At 43.4% G+C, this 20,806-nt stretch overlaps 1 protein-coding gene across 1 annotated transcript; it reads right to left on the reverse strand.

Annotated features, from left to right (window-relative positions):
• Positions 1-41: 41 nt before the first annotated feature.
• emilin2a (elastin microfibril interfacer 2a) lies at positions 42-15,679 on the reverse strand. Its single transcript, XM_058046144.1, has 9 exons — positions 15,282-15,679; positions 14,013-14,138; positions 12,320-12,513; positions 10,363-12,243; positions 3,399-3,710; positions 3,279-3,332; positions 2,479-2,529; positions 2,230-2,370; positions 42-1,301 (listed from the first exon to the last, which is right to left on the reverse strand). Exons 1-9 carry the CDS (start codon positions 15,416-15,418, stop codon positions 940-942), a joined length of 3,258 nt encoding a protein of 1,085 aa, XP_057902127.1. The 5' UTR covers positions 15,419-15,679; the 3' UTR covers positions 42-939.
• Positions 15,680-20,806: the final 5,127 nt, after the last annotated feature.

The raw sequence follows: 20,806 nt of genomic DNA on the forward strand, positions 1-20,806 counted from the left end.
GTATAACATATTCACAAGACTCTTGCTATGTTGTCACCGTCAATACAAAGAAAGCAACTTTCTAAATGCCACCATGTGTCGTATTATGGCTACTAAATTGGGTAATCTGAGTATAAAGGCGACTATAGGGGTGCTATTTCAGGTCTGGAGGACTCTAATAACGTTTTACCATATTTTAAGGGCATATTAATAATTTAGAAATAAAAATTCACTTATAATGGTCAGGTGAGGAAGCAATTCATCATAAACAAGGCATTACGGTAATTATGTCTTTGTCATATTACTATCTTTTACATTTATAGCTAGCCTTTGTAATATGGCTTTATTGTAATGAAATATTTAATTGTATTATTGTCTTAGTCTGCTAATATGAGACATTTATTTTCCATTATGCCAACTTAGTCTCTTCAATAAGACTTTCTCTGCATTTTCTGTCTTTTTTTAGTACTACCGCAATTTTTTTGATTTTATTATCTCAAAATTGCAAATAAAAATCTTACAACTTTCTTCATATATTGTAGTATTACATTATTCTCTGGACATTATTTGGTAAAAGTAGTTGTAATGAAAAGAAATTGCCAGTGGGAACTTTTTTTTATTGCTTTAACCCTAAAAAGCCCAACCCTGCATCGTGCATCATGTCTGAGACGTTGGCTGGTAGAAAACAGTGAAAGCTTCCAGCAACACCTGGCCGTCTCTGGAGATTAGGTCCGTGATCGTCGTGAAGAGTTTTCTAAAAGTGAAATATTTCTATTGATCCTTTCTTTATGTGCATGCTAAAGTTGATTTATCAGGATTTATTGAAGCAACGTCAAAGATGTGTATCATATTCACAAAAAGGGGATACAAAGGTGGTCAGATATACTGAAAACCAATCTTGCTGGTGTTGCTTATTGTTTATGTGCACAAAGTTGCCATTCTCCAGTCTTTGAGCTGCAGCTATCTGTGGTGGTGGTGGTGGTGGTGGTGGGCCGCCGGTGGTCCGTAGAGGAAGATGCCGCTGAAGGTGGAGAGGATCTCCCGGGCCTCGGTGGTGGCCAGCTGGCCTGCGGTCCTCATGAGGCCCACACGGTCTCCTTTCCTCAGCGGCACAATCAGGCTGAAGGAGACGGAGCCTCCTTGGATGCACGCTTCCGAGCACCCGGGCTGACCTGAACCTGAAGGCGCCACTGCCGCCGAGCTCTGAAGCCTCTGGACGCCGCGGTCGGACACGGACAGCACCGCTTCTATGCGATCACCTTCCTTTGCGGTCAGAAGTCCTGAGATGAGGTATCGTCCTTCCTGTGGTGCCGTGAACAGTCCTGTGGGGGGAGAAGACAAGTCATGGAGCCAATCCCAGCTGTCTTCAGGCGAGAGGCGGGGTACACCATGCCAACCAATCACAGGGCACATATAGACAAACAACCATTCACACTCACATTCATACCTATGGACAATTTGGAGTCGCCAGAGAAAACTCACACATGCACAGGGAGAACATGCAAACTCCACACAGAGATGGCCGAGGGTGGAATTGAACTACTGTCTCCTAGCTGTGAGACCTGCACACTAACCACTGACTCACCGTGCAGCCAGCTTGTAATTATTCATTCATTCATTTTCTACTGCTTTTCCTCATGAGGGCCATGGGTATGCTGGAGCCTATCCCAACTGTCTTCGGGCGAGAGGCGGGGTACACCCTGGACTGGTGGCCAGCCAATCACAGGGCACATATAGACAAACAACCATTCACACTCACATTCATACCTATGGACAATTTGGAGTGGCCAATTAACCTAGCATGTTTTTGGAATGTGGGAGGAAACCGGAGTACCCGGAGAAAACCCACGCATGCACGGGGAGAACATGCAAATTCCACACAGAGATGGCCCGAGGGTGGAATTGAACTCCGGTCTCCTAGCTGTGAGACCTGCAGACTAACCACTTTTCACCGTGCATCCAGCTTGTAATTAATGACCGAATAAATACACGGCAGTCGGTGGCACTGCGACCACTAAGGTAGGCTGGATTGTTTATTATGTATTTATAGATATTTATTATTCATTATTATACTGTTTTATCTTTCAGTCTGATTGGCTTCCGGTTTCCCTGTTCTCACCGTACAACTTCTCTCCAAATGAGAAATCTTGTGATAAATTAAAAAAAAAAAACGCCTCATCGCTGGTGAAGCCAAGCGTTTGGAGACATGAGCAACACGAGCATAAGCTACAACAACCAGGTAAGCAGTACCTGTGTGGGGACTGTACTGGCCGCCGTCGTTGACCAGAACCTTGTTGAAGCGGATGATACCAAAGTCTCCAGAGAAAGGCTGGCGAGTGAGTCCGGCCGAGAAGGACAAAGGGTCTGTGAAGGTGCTGTGGTCCGTTGCAGCTGCAAACCACAACAGCAAAGTACTTTTATTATACGAGGTACTTCATGAACGGCAGGAGCAAATATTCCTTAGTGGGGATAGAGTTGAGATTTTTTTTTTTTTTTTACCAGGTGATTGTTGGTATGACGGACTCCAGGGAATTTTGGCTGCTACTGGACCTGCCAGGCACAAACACACACAGAACGAATTAAAGCTGCAACAGCTTTACTTTCCTTTCACATTGTAAAACCCTGTTTTTTTTCTGTCACAAAAATATTATGACTTTATTTTTGTGACTTTATTCTTCGAAAATTGCTCCAAAAGCGAGTACGCCTGTGAATATTCTCACTCATCCAGGTCATATCGATCACCACTGGACTGTTCAGGTTGTCTAACAAGACGCTTTGCCTCTCATCCCAGCAGGCTTCACTAGGTACTAGGTAGGACAAACACCAGCCTGACTGGATAGGACAAAAAAAAAAGCTAAACTGTAATGGTGCGGAACTCCCACTGTACTGTAGGGGGTGTTGCAAGCCAGGGAGCGTCAATAATGACAGAATTGAACTGCTTCATTATTTAATTGTCCATTTCATAGGAGCAGATCCTTTCACTCGTAGCATCTTTCTACTTCACGATGGTCACGTTTGAGTGCCTTGGATCAGTCATGCAACCAAAGTTGACTTTCCTTCTCTTTGACAAGAAGAGTCTTTGTCCCACTTGGGAGGCATAATGGAGGGTTAAAAAGTAGATTCTATTTGTGGTCTCTAGACACAAACATGTATTGCAAAAGTCTGCTGCCAAGCAACCAAGGCTGAAGCTGCACGTCCGCACATCCTGAACTAAACTTTGTTTTTCCTCACATGGCAGGCTGCAGATTCCAAGCACATGTGCTGAAACGGAAGAGTAAAAAGCGCTACGAAGAAAATACCTCTGTGGATACTTTGCCGGGGTTGGAGAGATACTGGCTGCAAAGGAGGGTAGCCTGAAAAGGACAAAAAGACGATGAGATCCAACCTCATTCTACGTTTCCAAAGATATTCACGCTAACCTGGCGCTCCTGCGAAGCCAGTGATGGGCACGCTGGACGAATCCTCCGAGCCCCTCCTCACCGTCACCCTACGTGTGTACCCCGGGGGCCCCGCCTCGCCGGTCTCCACCACGGGCCTACCGGGTTGTTGGGGGCTGGACGGCTGGCTTGGTGGGGCCATCTTGATGGTGTGGACGACCGGTTGGCCTGCTTGGCTGGGCTGCCTTGGCGGCGGCGGTGGGATGATGACAGGTATGTGGATTTGTCTCACTCTGCCTCTCGTTGGGGGGGAGGCCGGTACAGAAGCTGGGGGCTCAGGTCTGAGAACCAAACCTATGAAGAAACAGAAAGCCAATGAAAAACCACATGGAATTTTTTCACATTTGACATCAAGAAATCCTTTACGTTCCTCGCAGCTGATAAGATTCTTTCCCAAGGCAGTACTGATTCATGAAGCAAAGAAGGTGGTTGGTTGGCCGCCACTCACCTGAGGACCCAGACTGCACCTGATCCAGGTGAGCCTGACACGCCCTCCAGACTCGTCATTAATTACAGTGGTTACATCACCACGACCAAATGTCGTGTTTTGTTGTCAAACTGTGCTGGAACTTTGGCAGATATACTATACCAGATTACTGCTCATTCTTTATTTCTTGATATATCTTATTTCTCTTAAAGCGTATTTACTGAAGTAATTATTAACAATCGAGAAAAAAAATATATTTTACATTTTATTGTTCTATACTGTAGTAAAATTCTGAATTTCTCTTAATATTATGGCATTTTTCCTAAGGTTAAGGTTTCTTTTCACCTTAAACTTAATTTGTTTGAAATTGGTAATTGTGCCTCAGACCAAATATGGGGTTCCCCAGAGGTCAACCTTGGGACCTCTATTGTTCAAGCTGTACATGCTTCCTTTCGACCAGCTAATACGCAGCTGCAATGTGTCCTACCACAACTATGTGACGTTCACGAACGAACTGGTTCTTTTGAACGGCACATGAACGATGGGAACCGAGTCGCAGCTGGGAACCGTAGTTCATTTGAACATGCATCAGATTACAATTGAATGCATCCCATAATCAGTTCACAGTTCCACATGTCCAAAAGGATTAGGAAGAAGCAAAGCTTATTAAATCCTACCCCTCCATCTGGTACTTTTACAATCACTCACTGTTGCATTTGTTCACTTCCTGCTTTCCATAATACAGTTTAAGTTTTTTTTTTTTTTTAAATAATGCACCTCGTACCAAAGTACAAGGTAATATGAGCATGAATGTTTCTTGAATTGGCTCATCGTTGTGCATTGTTTGATTTCCTTACTCAATCCATTCCACAGTTAGATTTTTTTTTCTTGTAAAAGTATCGTGTATTTTTTTTTATGTTTTGCCTTTTTTTCTCGTAGCGCTTTGGCTTGTTTTCTCTTCATCTTCTTGAATGTTTGGAAAATTAGGTCTTGTAATAATTTTTCCTCATAAAATTACTTCCCATTTGTAAAATTAATTTTTTTTCTGTTAATACTACAACTTTATTTTCATAATGTATTACATAATATATTAAAACGGCCTTGTATAGTTTTTCCTGACATCATGTTCGCACATGAAGATGCACAGAGCCGATGTTGTACGTGAAACGTCTTCAAGGGTCATCGGCCCCTGTGAACGCCAATTGAACCCCACGGTGGGGTCTTGGTGGGATGACGCCGTAAATTGTGTCAGACACGCTTGGAGGAAATGACCGCTTATTGCCAGTGTTTACATTCTGGGATGATTTGCGGGGAAATGGAGTACGAAAGCTCTCCTAAAGCAACGTATCATAACACATATCACTGGGAGAGAGGTTGAGAATATTAATATTAAAAACAGCTCTGGAGGAGATGATGCAGTGCAGTTGTACGAGCGCATTAATAACCAAGTCAGATCGGATGTTGGCTGCACTGGCATGGCAACTGGCTGGTCGGAATGCATCAGCATAAATAAATCTCTAATTTGCTTATTTAAGCGTCTGCACAATGTTTATGTCAGGAATTGCATTTGTTTATAAAATTAGTAGCATTGCCATTTTAGGCTTAAAATGAATATCCTATGGCAAATATATGGCTATATTCATTTCCCAATACCAGAAGGATCTCTTAAGGGTAAACAGCAATCCTGACATGATTCACCATGACTGGAATGAATCACCATGGCGACAGTCTCTTCAGTCACAAATAAAACAATCATAATAATAATAATAACAAAGCAGAAACACCATGAAAGACAATTTGGGAATGCTGTCCTCAGGATGAGTGCATATTTCCCATGATTCCTCCCCTCCGACCATGTCTCATCGGGGGGGAGGGGGGGGGTCAGCCACAAAGCAAAGGGAAAACCCGTCACCAGGACCAGATGTTACGCCACAAACGTGTTGACGACATCCTTTATTGCGCATCACTCAGTCCGTGACACACGCCTCTCTGCACATGGACACAATTTCACCCCCCCACCCCACCCCTCTAATGACGGGAGGACCGCTGCGGACCTTGAGGGTGGGGGCGATAGGGGGGGGAGCGGGACTCCCATTGTGTATGTGAAGACTTCCAGATGGACTGGCGGGTCAACGATCACGGGATGGCCTCACCGAGCAACAACCCCCCCCCCCCCCCCCCCCCACGTTCTCCATGAAAATATACAGCGCGCCATTTTTCATTCTCTTCCTCCTTCTTGCCTTTGACTTCAAGAAGATCTTTGATGTCCTTGCATGTCTTCTTTTCCATCATCGCTGAAGGCACTTCACATCTTTGCGGGGGGAGGCTTTCTCTCTCTCTCTCCAATTACGAAGCATTGATCCGCAAAATCAAAGCCTTCATTTGATTTGAGGATTCGTTATGTGAAGCCATCCTGCCGGAGGGGAGGCAGAGAAGACGATGTCCTCTGGCACTCCCGCAAGGACAAAACACAAACTAAAGGGGGACTTTCTTAGGAGAAGGCGAGGACATGATGGGACCTGGAGAGGGAACATCTAGTATCTCTATCAGCGCTTCACTTTACTTTGAGACCAGAGCTAAGGGAGACACTCAAGGTTGGGTCGATGAGAACGAGATATGAGATTTCAACATGGATTTAAAGAAAAGTCCAATTTAATTTCTGCTACATTACACTCTTTTTGCACTTTGATCATCTGGAAGTCTGCACTTTGATCTCGGGGAAGAACTAAATTTGAAACACTTCTATGCTAGGACTACGTTATGCTAGCCATAGCATTTCAGTATGTGGAATCAAACTATGGAATGGATTGAGTAAGGACCTCAAACAATGCACAACGATGAGCCAATTCAAGAAACAATACAAGCAGTTGATGTTTGCTAAATACAAGGATGAAGAGTCTTGAACCGGTCATGATGTGCTATATATATCACTATATTGACACTTACTATGGTACCCATTATGTCATTGGATGCTCATATTATTACAAAAAAAACCCCAAAAAACCTTAAACTGTATTATGGAAAGCAGGAAGTGAACAAATGTAACAGTTAGTGATTGTAAAAGTACCAGATGGAGGGGTAGGATTTAATAAGCTTTTCTTCTTCCTACTCCTTTTGGGCATGTGGAACTGGGAACTGATTATGGGATGCACTCAATTGTAATCTGATGCATGTTCAAATGAAATAAAACCATTACCACTTTGTGTATATGCTAGCGGCCCCGCCTCCACCCGCCGAGACAAAGAGACAGAGACAGTATGACTGATAAAAGGTCTCACTCCGTTCATGCCATTGTTCTATGGAAGTAACGTCCCAAGATGCTGAAACCCATGCACACGGTGAAGCCTCATCATAAAATGTCATATTTTGCTTCTAATATCACTTTTGTGCCAATAATTGTTTTTTCCTCATATGAAGTAAATAAAAAAATACATTAAAAAATTCCTGAAAAATTTAGATTTTTCCCCACAAAATGTTTTTTCTCAAATGAAGTTTTGCTAAATTTGGACTTTTTCCTCCTAAAATGACAAATGTTGTCTTTGTTCTTCTTCCACGTTGCGTTATGACTTTTTCTCATCAAAATAACTTTATTTTCTTGTAAACTTTAAAACTATTTCCCAGTGAAATTGATGCTTTATTCTAATATAATTTTGCCTTTTTGTAAAATTGGCTTTTTTGTTATAAAACTATGACTTTTTCTTTATTGTTCTTCCATCCAATAATATGACTCTTTCCTCGAATAGATATATATTTTTGCTTGTAATATTTAGATGTTTTCCCCCACTGTAAAATTACTGTAGAATTGTCTTTTTGTAAAATGGTTCTTCTTCCTTGACTTGATCATGACTCTTGAGCTGACATTTCTTTTTTTCCTGGTAAATATACAACTTAACCTGTCTTTTTTTTTTCGCGTCCAACTAATTTGTTTCTAATAATAATACAATAATAATTATATGACTGTATATTTTATCTTTATTCCAGAACAAACTTGTGTTGTATTTGCAAGTTTACAGCCTTGGTTAATGCTTGTGCTGAGGCAGCAACATTCTTTCGCTCTTCCAGTGGAGTTAATCTAAGTCTTCGTTGACAACGGTGTGTCTGTTTGCGGCCTTCCTCGCGGCTGTCATATGACAGCAGAACTGAAACGCTTTAGCTGAATTGTCAGCGATAATTTTACGGCCATTTAATCTCTTGTTTATTTAATTTATGCGGTACAATGACGAGGCCTAAATACTGAATGCTGGACCTAAATGCTGTAATGTGCATACGAGGCCAGTAGTTGGCGATGTCACTGGCTATACTTTGCCCAGTTTTGATAGTGACTTTTCTAAAGTTTGCGTTATAAGGCCGCTAAATGTTGCCTTAATGACATAATCTTTATCCTTCTTGAAAACACAATTGCATGTAAACCGCCTCTAAATGAAGGGACAACGCCCGGTCTGTTTGCGTCCTCCTCGCAGTCATCATATGACAGCGGGAGACATCTTGGAAGTACGTCACCATGAAATAGTGGACTGTCATTCCTAATTTCATGGTAATTTTTTCTCCTACTTTGACTTGTTCTGTTTTCTTGCCCAGCCAAACTCCCTTCATTGAATATAAGACGGCCAATAAGCGTCTAATCGGACGATATTGATCGGTGGTAGTTTCATACCAGTTGATACCAGAGACTACCTCCTTCCACAACCACACCCCCAAAATCACCATTGTCCATGCTTTGGCAAAAGAGAGGCCTGAGTCATGACATCACAGATGAGGGCAATCCACCATGCATCTGGTCCTGGGTGTGGAGCCCCTCTTTCTGGCCAAAACCCCCATCCCTTTTTTTTTTTTATCCATCAAGACCAACTCCAGCAGTGAGTCAGGGCCCTTAATGAGGACCAGACCCCGACTCGTCAGGCTGAGGTCACCCTCCGGGAATCTACGGAGTGTGTGTGTGTGTGCATGCGTAAGAAGACTGTGGTATGAGAAAAGGAAAAACAAGCTCTATCACGGCTGCAAGATAGACGTCTCCATTACTCAGCGGAGTAAAAGACAGTCCGCTTAGGGCGGACTGACGTTTCCTCCGGAGGGCCCAAAAACAGTGAAATTAAATCACTGCAGCAGTTCAGGAGGGGCCGGAATGTTGCGATTCATGGCACATAAATATTTCACTTTCAATTTACCTACCATGTTCTTTCTATAAAAACTGCGGAATTCTTTACGACAACAACATCGTAAGTCACAGGAAGTCTGCATTATGGGCCTCGGCCTTGCGGTGCAGCCACATATTGAATGACATAGGAGTAAGAGGCCAGTCAGCCAGCCAGCCAGCAGCCCAGTGAACTCCTGTGCTCCCACTCGGGGAAATACCCTGCGGCCACTCAGGGATGTGATCCTTCCCCTCCAAGCCTCTGTGTGAGCTGCACAGGCAAAATGCATTATTATGCAGGATTATCTACAGGAAGGTTTGATGTTTATACAGATGTGAACCCCGCCTGATAAACTTGTATGTGCTGGGGAAGGAAGAACAGAGTCAGCCATTCTTCTGACAGCTCCAAAAGTCCAAACTCTTATTTACACCATCGGTGGTGCCTACTGTGGGTTATGGTTAAAATCATGCTAGCATACGTGTAATACAGATATCATGAGACAAATAGTCAATGACGTATGTGCAATGGTTTGCTCAAGGGCGATCAATCTTGCTGAACATTTGCACATCAGCATGTCAGTACCCTGAAAGTGTGTACTTAATTTTATGGTGATAGGTATACACACCCTACGTCAGTCCGATTTACAGGATTACCGTATGTTTTGGACTATAAGTCACTCTGGAGTATAAGTCGCATTTTCATTCATTCATTTTCTGCCGCTTTTTCCTCATGAGGGGCGCGGGGGGTGCAGGAGGACAATTTGGAATTAGCCAATTAACCTAGCATGTTTTTGGAGTGTGGGAGGAAACTGTATAAAGTGGATTGGATTGGGTGGCAATTGGGTTTTTCCCCTCCATCTGGTACATCTGGTACAATCACTAACTGTTTTTTAATTTGTTCACTTCCTGCTTTCCTAATATAATTTCAGTTATTTATTTATTTATTGGGCGGCACGGTGGACGAGTGGTTAGCGCACAGACCTCACAGCTAGGAGACCAGGGTTCAATTCCACCCTCGGCCATCTCTGTGTGGAGTTTGCATGTTCTCCCCCTGCATGCGTGGGTTTTCTCCGGGTACTCCGGTTTCCTCCCACATTCCAAAAACATGCTAGGTTAATTGGCCACCCCAAATTGTCCATAGGTATGAATGTGAGTGTGAATGGTTGTTTGTCTATATGTGCCCTGTGATTGGCTGGCGACCAGTCCAGGGTGTACCCTGCCTCTCGCCCAAAGACAGCTGGGATAGGCTCCAGCACCCCTGAATGAATGAACGGATTGGATTGATCTCTCTTGACTTGACTTGAGACTTGGATTAGGGACTTATGTGAGACTTGCAAAACACAGAGTTTGGCACACTTCCACAAAAGCTAGCGATGTCATGGACTCACCAGGCTCCTTGGAAGAGACGGCTTTCAAAACTTGTCTAGCCATGGCAGACAGCTGGGCCTGGAACTTCTGCAACGCGTTCTGCAGTTCCACAATGTCTGCGCTGTGGCGTCCACAAGTGACGTTAATCCTTTCCACGTTGTCTTGCAGCATTCCCACGTGTCTCTCCAGGCCGCCCATCAGCTCTGTGATGCTGCCAGAAAATCCGTCCAGCGGGCCGCACACCTTCTCAAGCGTGCTCACTCGTCCTTCCACGCCTCGACTCAAATCAGTAAACATCTGCTTGGTAAGATTGTCCACTCTGCTGTTCAATTCCTCGACTTGTAGACCAGCAGCGCCAAGCGGCAGCCTCCCTTGAGTGTTCTTCCCCGCCTGGCAGCATGTTGAATTTATTTGGACCATATCTTGGTTGTACTTGCTCAAGGAGTCACTCAGACCTGTGACTGCACCAGCCAGACCCAGAACATTATCTTGGAGGTTACTCAACTCCTTCTGGAAGTCCTCCATAGTCTTGGAACGTCTCTCGCTACCGGTTGACTCCATTTTGACGCCGTCCTGCAATTGCCACAGCTTGTCCGTATTTGCTTTGATGTCCGCTTGAAGGATGTCAAAGTCGTTTTTGTAGCGACGCAGATCCTTCCAGATGTTTTCTAGTGAAGAACTTTCTGCTGCTTCTGATCCAGCACACCCTGCGGAGCACAATTCTCCAACAGCATTGATCTTGTCATCCAAACCCTGCAGGAGGAACTTATTGTTGTTGACTTCTGCCTGCACGGCATCCATGGAGTCGCCAAACATTCCCGGGAAGGAGTTGTTGCTCATCTCTACCAGCATGCCCGTGAACTGGTCCTCCATGCTGTTGAGACGCTCATCCAGGACCTGCTGCAGTGACGCCACTTTATCTAAGATGGTCCGCGTTAGCTTCTCCTCCACGTAGAAGCAGTGAGTCTCTGCGTTTTGCTCGGTGACGTTGATGCGGGCTTCCAGTTCCTCAATAAGAGATCCGAAGTCCTTGTCCTCCTCAGGCTCTGACAGATGTGCCAGCTCGTTGTCGATGCGAACGTTCAGGATACGGTAAGCCTCCGTGATGCGGTCGATTTCACGCCACAAATCCTCGTGGTCGCTGTGGTCCTCTTGTTTCTTCACGGGGTCTGTCTGCCTCTGAATACGTGAAGGCCCGTCAGCAGCCGTCATGTCCAGACGCAGCGCGCGGATCTCCTTTCTCAGGTCAGCCTCTTTGTTGTCCACCAGTTTGGTTAGGCTCACCAAACCTTGGTCACGGCTGTCCTCGCAGGTCTTCTGTAAGGTCTGTATTTTGCTGCTGCATGATGCTTGGATCTTGTCCAGCTGTTCCTTCATGGTTTTGTCTTGCTCATTCTTAAGCTTCTCCACTTTGCCGTCGATATAACTCTGAACCACATCCAACTCCATCATAGTTGGAGTCTGAGACTGCGAAGCGTCCATCAGAACTCGGATCTGTCCCTCATGACTTGTTATTGCCCCTCGGAGGTCTTCCAGAACCTCCTCCTTGCTTTTTAGCGCATCGTTGATATCATCTAAGCGTGCTTCTATTTTTTCTAAGACCTTGTCTCCGGCCATGCCGCCTCTAGATGCCTGGTGGCCGTCCAGAACCGCAGGACTCTCCTCTGGAGCCGGGATTGCCACGCTACCTGGCGGTTGCATGTTGTTGAAGAGGGTCACCAGCATCTTCTTGGTGTCCTCCTGCAGGTCTGCACGCACGTTGGCACCTAACTCCCTCAAGGCGGACTGCAGTTCCAGGACAGTCTGAGAGAGGCGCTGGACTTCACCTTCAAGAAGGTGAACCTTATTCGATGTCCCGTCATGCTTTGTCTCGTGGTGCCCCGTCTCTCTGCGCTCGGGTCCTTCAAGCAGAGAGCACAGTGATGCTATACGCACACAATAAATCGACAAAATCCTCAGAGAAAATGTTACTCTTACTCTGCACGTGTCGGCTCGAATACGCGGGACTCGACGGACCATTATAAGGATGAGTTCCCTGCACGATCTGCCGCTCTGGAGTGGGTTTTAAATCTCTGCAGCCGATTCCTTGGTAGCCTGGACAGCATCGCCACTCCAGCTCAGTGACCTTCTTGTAGGCAATTTTATAAGTTGGACGGAACCGGGTTTGGTATCTGGAGAATCAAACACCAATCAGACAAAGATTTCAAAACAGCGTCCTGTTGCACTTACATGACTCGGATAAACACTTTTGAAAAATGATTTTGTAATCAGTGAATCCTACATTAGAACAGTTCACTTAACAATCAAACATGGCCGACCAGGACACCAAAGCATCCACGGACCAGGTACCAAATATGCTAAGATGCTAAGGAGTAGGAAGAAGCAAAGCTTATTAAATCCTACCCCTCCATCTGGTACTTTTACAATCAGTAACTGTTACATTTGTTCACTTCCTGCTTTCCTAATATAGGAATATAAGTTATTTATTTATTTATTGGGCAGCACGGCGGTTGAGTTGTTAGCGCGCAGCTAAATGACCAGGGTTCAATTCCAACCTCGGCCATCTCTGTGTGGAGTTTGCATGTTCTCCCCGTGCATGCGTGGGTTTTCTCCGGGTACTCCGGTTTCCTCCCACATTCCAAAAACATGCTAGGTTAATTAGCGACTCCAAATTATCCATAGGTATGAATGTGAGTGTGAATGGTTGTTTGTCTATATGTGCCCTGTGATTGGCTGGCCACCAGTCCAGGGTGTGTAACCCGCCTCACGCCTGAAGACAGCTGGGATAGGCTCCAGCACCCCCCCTCCGCAACCCTTGTGAGGATAAGCAGTAGAAAATGAATGAATGAATGTTAAATGGGGGGCTGCATGGAGTCCGAGAGGTTAGCCCCAAGGCCACACAGCTTGGAGACCTGAGTTCAATTCCGCCCTCGGCCATCTTTGTGTGGATGGGCCATCTCCCCGTGCATGCGTGGCTTTTCTCCGGGTACTCCGGTTTCCACACAAACACAGCTGGGATAGGCTCCAGCACCCCGCGACCCTTGTTTGTTTGTCAGTGCTTCCCTCTCGACCAAACACCAAAACAACTGGACTAACAGTGTGCCAATGTTGCTAGCAGGCAGACTTTTTCATGCGCTAACATGAATTTAGCAATAACTGGTTGTTTGTTAAATTTCCCTGCGGCAACTTCTTGCCCGTTTTAGTGTCTGCAGCAGCAGCCCGTCTAGGCAGCAAAGAAGCTCAGCGTCTGCCGTTTGAGTCCAAAATGTTAACTGCTACTAAAACTACATAAAACAAAACACGACACCCTTTCAGAGCTGATTTGGATGAGTAAAAAGTTCAACTCTTTTCCGTGCTGACCTACTTTCTCCTTTTTCTTGTTTGTAAACGACCTCTCATATTTTTCTTGGAAGTGACCATGCTCCGATTCCCTGGTGACATTGCGGCTAGCGGCCAAAGACAAAACGCTCCCAGGGAAACAATAGATGACATCACTTCCCTGCAGGCTCAGAGAACATCTGGAAAGTTGTCCAACAACCCACCTCCCCCCCAAAGCGATAACGACCACGCCAGCTCCAGTAAACCTCATTAGCATCCATAGCTGCCATTATTCTTTCCTGTGTGTGTGTGTTTTTTTGTGCTTGTTTTTGTTTCTTAAAGGCACACTCACGCGACTTGTCGGGGGCAGTTTGTCAGGTATGACGGGCAGGGAGCCACCACCGGTTCCTGGAAGCTCTCCACGCTGCCTTGCACAGCGCAGCTGACGTTCTTGTGCACCACGTAGGCGCACCAGTTCCTGAGCAGAAACATTATGGCAGCTTTAACAACTTTTTGGAGTCAAGTCAAGTCCAGATGCAAGAGTCAAGTCATTATGAAGTTTTATTCACATAACAATATAAACAAGTAAGTAATGTTAAAGTACTGGTTTCTTTCTTTAGTGTACTTTTACAAAGACAGCACTACTTCTCAGTTTTGAAGGTGTTCATGTATTATGGTAATGGTAATGGTTTAATTTCATTTGAACATGCATCAGATTACAATTGAATGCATCCCATAATCAGTTCACAGTTCCACATATCCAAAAGGAGTAGGAAGAAGCAAAGCTTATTAAATCCTACCCCTCCATCTGGTACTTTTACAATCATTAACTGATACATTTGTTCACTTCCTGCTTTCCTAATATAATTTAAGTTATTTATTTATTGGGTGGCTCAACCAGGGTTCAATTCCACCCTCGGCCACCTCTGTGTGGAGTTTGCATGTTGCGTGGGTTTTTTCCCGGGTACTCCGGTTTCCTCCCACATTCCAAAAACATGCTAGGTTAATTAGCGGCTCCAAATTGTCCATAGGTATGAATGTGAGTGTGTATGGTTGTTTGTCTATATGTGCCCTGTGATTGGCTGGTGACCAGGCCATTTGTTCACTTGCTGCTTTCCATAATACAGTTTAAGGTTTTTTTAATTTTTTTTAATTTTATTTTTTTTAATAATGCACCTCGTACCAAAGTACGAGGTGATATGACCCTATAATATTATGGTCATATATTATGTTATAATATGCTATTATAATATGTTTATTATTATTCTTTGTACTTCACACTTTCCCTAAAGTTGGTATTACTTAAATGAGAAGATACATAAAGCATTCATAAAGTACACACTACCTCTAACATATGATGAAAAATAAACGTGAGTACAATGCTAGCAGTATGATCACATTTATCGACCACAATAGCTCTATAGTTTCAAATTCTGCTCTGCAACAAAAAGGCCATTATCAGCAGCATTCCCAACTTTTATCTGCTTCTTATCGGAAGCTCTTTGCCATCTTTAGTCGCATTGAAGCGATAAGAAAGAAGATGGTTGTATTTGCGTACACAGTAAAAAAAAAAAAAGTAGTATTTTGAAGTGTTAAAAGTGGATTATGGTTTTAAACTGACCTGTTCCTGTGTCTGTGCACCACTCCGTGCAAAAAATCAGAAGAAGGTGGAGGAGAACCTTGGCTGAAGTCGAAGAAAAAGTTCCAAAAAAGTACGAAAAGCGTCCATCGAAACTCAAGCGGCGTTCCTCCTTGCATACTTAAATAATGAGGGGAAAAAACAAATAAATAATTATGAAAGCATAAAAGAAGAGGAATGATTGTCTTTCGCGCTATGGTCCAAGTCAATCCAAGTCACATTGTCCTCCAAGTCAGTCGGTCCACTCACTGCGTGACGTGACGTGAAGGACCCACGCCCTCCTGCCTTTCAACCAAACATGGAGTGGGGAGGGGGGTCTCTTAATTGTATTATCCGTCTGAGAAAGCTTGTTAATTACTCGGAAAGATTTGATTAAGCTGACATTCACACATCACCGTGGGTGGGAATCCACTCCACTCAATTTCCCATAATTAGGAATACCCACACAGTCTAACCCGGCTTCTAAGCTAACATCGTCACAAAAATGGACATTTCTATACAAGGACTTAAAGATCCTCCATCCTCCATGCACTGTCACTTTAAGAAGCTACTAAAAAGCCAGTCAAAGATCCTCTCTATGATACATCACTTTGCTATATTTAAGGACCAACTGTATATGATGGGGCACCCTGCTGTTTTAATGCAGACCTATTCCAAAAAGTGCTAGTCAAAGATCCCCTATACAGTACGACCAGGCCAAAGTGCTCTACTGTTTTTAAGGACCTTCTGCGAGAACACTAGTCAAAGATCCTATATATGACAGGCTCACTGTTCTGTTTTAAATGAGCTATCGCAAAAATTCTAGTCAAAGATCCTCTAAACGGATTTACTTAAAAAAAAAAAAAACCCTAGTTCAAGATCTTCTCTATGACAGGAATGCTCTGCTGTTTCTACCGTAAAAAAACGTAAGACAGGATCACTGCTGTTTTTGAAGACCTGTTGCTAAAATCCTCATCAAAGATCCTCTATATCACAGGAGCAATCTGCTGTTTTTAATGGACCAATTGCAAAAAATATTGGTCAAAGATCCTCTATAAAACAGGCGCAAAATGCTGTTTTTATGGCCCAAGTGCAAAAAAATGTCAGTCAAAGATCCCCTATATATCTGCTTTTTTAATGGACTGATTGCAAAAAATATCAGTCAAAGATCCTCTATATAACAGGAGCAATCTGTTGTTTTATGGACCAATTGCAAAAATATTCTCTATTCCTCTATATTCATTCATTCATTCATTTTCTACCGCTTTTCCTCACGAGGGTCGCGGGGGTGCTGGAGCCTATCCCAGCTGTCTTCGGGCGTAAGGCGGGGTACACCCTGGACTGGTGGCCAGCCAATCACAGGGCACATATAGACAAACAACCATTCACACTCACATTCATACCTATGGACAATTTGGAGTCGCTAATTAACCGGAGTACCCGGAGAAAACCCACGCATGCACGGGGAGAACATGCAAACTCCACACAGAGAGGGTGGAATTGAACCCTTGTCTCCTAGCTGTGAGGTCTGCGCGCTAACCCCTAGACCACCGTGCCGCCCCGATCCTCTATATACCAGGCGCAAACTGCTGTTTTTATGGATCAATTGCAAAAATGCCAGTCAAAGATCGTCTATATGACAGGAGCAATCTACTGTTATAATGGACCAATTGCCAAAAAAATGGTCAAAGATCCTCTATACAACAGGCGCAATCTGCTGTTTTTACGGACAAATTGCAAAAAATATTGGTCAAAGATCCTCTATATAACAGGCGCAAACTGTTGTTTTTACAGATCAATTGCAAAAAATGTCAAAGATCCTCTATATGACAGGAGCAATCTGCTGTTTTTATTGACCAATTGCAAAAAATGTCAGTCAAAGATCCTCTATATAACAGGAGCAATCTGCTGTTTTTACAGACCAATTGCAAAAAATATTGGTCAAAGATCCTCTATATAACAGGCACAATTTGCTGTTTTTAGGAACCAATTGCAAAAATGTCAGTCAAAGATCTTCTATATAACAGGAGCAATCTGCTGTTTTTACGGACCAATTGCAAAAAATATTGGTCAAAGATCCTCTAACAGGCGCAGTTTGCTGTTTTTAGGAACAAATTGCAAAAATCCTCTATATGACAGGAGCAATCTGCTGTTTTTACAGACCAATTGCAAAAAACATTGGTCAAAGATCCTCTATATCACAGGCGCAATCTGCTGTTTTTAGGAACGAATTGCAAAAATGTCAGTCAAAGATCCTCTATATGACAGGAGCAATCTGCTGTTTTTACAGACCAATTGCAAAAAATATTGGTCAAAGATCCTCTATATAACAGGCGCAATTTGCTGTTTTTAGGAACCAATTGCAAAAAATATCAGTCAAAGATCCTCTATATGTCAGGCGCAATCTGCTGTTTTTAGGAACCAATTGCAAAAAATGTCAGTCAAAGATCCTCCATATAACAGGCGCAATTTGCTGTTTTTAGGAACCAATTGCAAAAATGTCAGTCAAAGATCCTCTATATTACAGGAGCAATCTGCAGTTTTTGAAGACCTATATTGCAAAAATACTTGTCAAAGATCCCTTATATGACAGGAATTATTTCCTATTTTTCTGGACTGACCTGCAAAAACGCTAGTCAAAGATCCTCTATATGTCAAGAGCATGCCGCTGTTTTTGGGTCACGCTGATATCAACAAGTATCGCTTTTTTGTGCTCTATTGACCGTTGACTTTTTGGGAGTAAAATTGTAAAATTCTAACTTTATTCTTACTAAATATTTTTTTTAATATTGCAACTTTAAAAAATACAGTTACTTTATCTCTTGTAATATTATTAATTTTTTTTGTAAAATTATTTTTTCCTTGTTCCTCATTTTCTCTTCATGTCGTGCAGTTATTTTATTACTTATAAATGACACATATATTCTTGTATAATTATTTCCCCCTTATGTTGTTTTTTATAAATTTCTGTTACAAATGTAAAATATGTAATTATGACATAAATCTTGCACGTTGTGCGTTTCCTCCATACAATTACCACTTAATGGTTATAACCAGGAATATGATTCATTAATCACACATTATTGTCATGTACTTGCCAGCAGTTAGACCATAAAATAAGCACTGTGTTTACTTGTATGAAAATGAAATATTGATAAAAAAAAGTATTTTTTTGTCAGCCAAAGGGAGTGACGTGCATGCAAGTTATACAAGCAGCAAATGCACCTCTAACCCGAGGGATAAAAGCTATTTTTTCCTCTTGCCATGACCATAGATAGCCATTCCTAAAATAAAAGCCCTGCGTTTCATGAGACATTTTGTGCACTGCAGGGTGGAGTGAGTGAGAAGATTATTATGTAAGGCAGAACGTGATGTCAGCGAGGCTTTTTAATGATGAAAAAAGATCTGACAAACATTACATAACGGCAACTTCTTATATGCTTGGCAATAACTGCATCTGTTTTGTCCCCATTTTAATTATTTTGGTGTACTTCCGACTGACCTCAAGTAATGAATAAGTCACGTTAAAGATACATGATTAACTGAGAGAAGGTGGCAGTTCCACTCATGGCCACAAGAGGGCAGCACAGCAGCTGTAAAGAAGCTCAAACAGCATCAAGAGAAAAAAAATAGTATTGGCTTGAGTGGAGGACTAAGTGCCAACATCATCAATTAACTCAACTAACTCTTTGCTTTGTTTCATCACAACACTGCCATTTCAAAATATGTCATATTGTGAATGAAGACAAAAAAGCACAAATTGGAATTCCAACAGAATGGAACCTATGACGCTCATTTTGTATCGAGTTGTGGACTCCTATAGAGCAGCTACAGACAATAACCAGCACACAAAGCTTTCTAGATCTTCCGGAATATGCAACTATTCCAGCAGTGCTTTCCTTGGTTTTCCAAAACTGTTTAGTTCTGTAGTTTATCTGCACGGCGGCACGGCAGTCGAGTGGTTAGCGCGCAGACCTCACAGCTAGGAGACCAGGGTTCAATTCCACCCGCCCTCGGCCATCTCTGTGTGGAGTTTGCATGTTCTCCCCCTGCATGCGTGGGTTTTCTCCGGGTACTCCGGTTTCCTCCCACATTCCAAAAACATGCTAGGTTAATTGGCCACTCCAAATTGTCCATAGGTATGAATGTGAGTGTGAATGGTTGTTTGTCTATATGTGCCCTGTGATTGGCTGGCCACCAGTCCAGGGTGTACCCCGCCTCTCGCCCGAAGACAGCTGGGATAGGCTCCAGCACCCCCGCGACCCTCGTGAGGATAAGCGATAGAAAATGAATGAATGAATGAATGAATATTCCACCCACGCCCACTATACTGTGATTGGTCACACTTCCAAGCGCTCCCGAGGACTTCTGGACTACTGCCAAACCCCTAATTTTCTAATTTTGTCAGTATAAGAGTTAATAAATAATATATAATATATATCCATCCAATCCATTTTCTATGCCACTTATTCTCACTAGGATCGCGGGTATGCTGGAGCCTAACACCCCGTACTGGTGGCTAGCCAATCACAACAGGGCACATATAGACAAACAACCATTCACACTCACATTCATACCTATGGATTTGGAATTTGGAGTGGCTAATTAACCTAGCATGTTTTTGGAATGTGGGAGGAAACCGGAATACTGGAGCACACATGGATTCCCACATGGATGCCCACGTGGAGAATCGAAACCTAGGTGTTGTTTTTCTCTAGGTCCCATTTTCCAGGAGCACTTTAAACATCAGTCCACATCAAATAAGAAAATGTAGTATTTGGTTAGTTTCACTGTGACATCACAGTGAGCCAGCCTTCTCAGATATTCGTTCAGGGCTCCCTTCCAAATGTGCAAACGTCATTATCTGAAACTTTGGCATGGTTGAACAAGATAACATAACATTCTCACTACATTTATAAGTAAAAAAAAAACATAAATTATATTTATAAATGAAATTATTAAAATGATGCAGAAGGAAGTTTGCGTGTTGTTTTAAAATTCTACCTGCTCCATGACGACAGCGTGACCTTGACGTTAGCAGGCTGCGTGAGGATGGTGTTGTTGGGAGGGGGGGGCAACGGAGAATCATTCAGTAGGAGTCAACGCATCAATGCTTGGTGGCGGCGTTTTGATGACGTGAACGCCCTGGACAATCGTCCATCATCTCATCCCATCCCGATATGCAACCGTCCAATGTAAAGCTTCTATATCCATCCACGTCACGGCGATGCTATGCACACACGCAAAGATGATCAAACGTGGTGGTGCACTTTAATTAAGGCCGTGACATACTCGTCACCTAAAATGTTAATGAGGCGAGACTGTGTCAGGGGCGGGGGGGCACGAGGTCTGGACGAGCTGCCGAGCAAATATAGCAGATGAGCCGGGCTGGAGCTATAATAAGATTTCATAAGATATCATAAGATATAATAAGCCCGCAGCACCTGAGCAGCATCAGGACGTTAATGAAGGGGAATATCACAACATGAATGATAGCTTTATAGGGCAACGCAACAGATGTGTTTGCT

Source organism: Doryrhamphus excisus, chromosome 1, assembly GCF_030265055.1.
Source record: "Doryrhamphus excisus isolate RoL2022-K1 chromosome 1, RoL_Dexc_1.0, whole genome shotgun sequence".
Lineage (NCBI taxonomy): Eukaryota > Metazoa > Chordata > Actinopteri > Syngnathiformes > Syngnathidae > Doryrhamphus > Doryrhamphus excisus.

Coding starts and splice junctions, on each gene's coding strand:
- emilin2a (XM_058046144.1), bottom strand. CDS start 15,418: ATGCAAGGAGGAACGCCGCTTGAGTTTCGATGGACGCTTTTCGTACTT. Junction 12,514..14,012: donor AACTGCCCCCGACAAGTCGC/GTGAGTGTGCCT, acceptor TTGATTCTCCAG/ATACCAAACCCGGTTCCGTC. Junction 12,244..12,319: donor TTCGAGCCGACACGTGCAGA/GTAAGAGTAACA, acceptor CTCTGCTTGAAG/GACCCGAGCGCAGAGAGACG.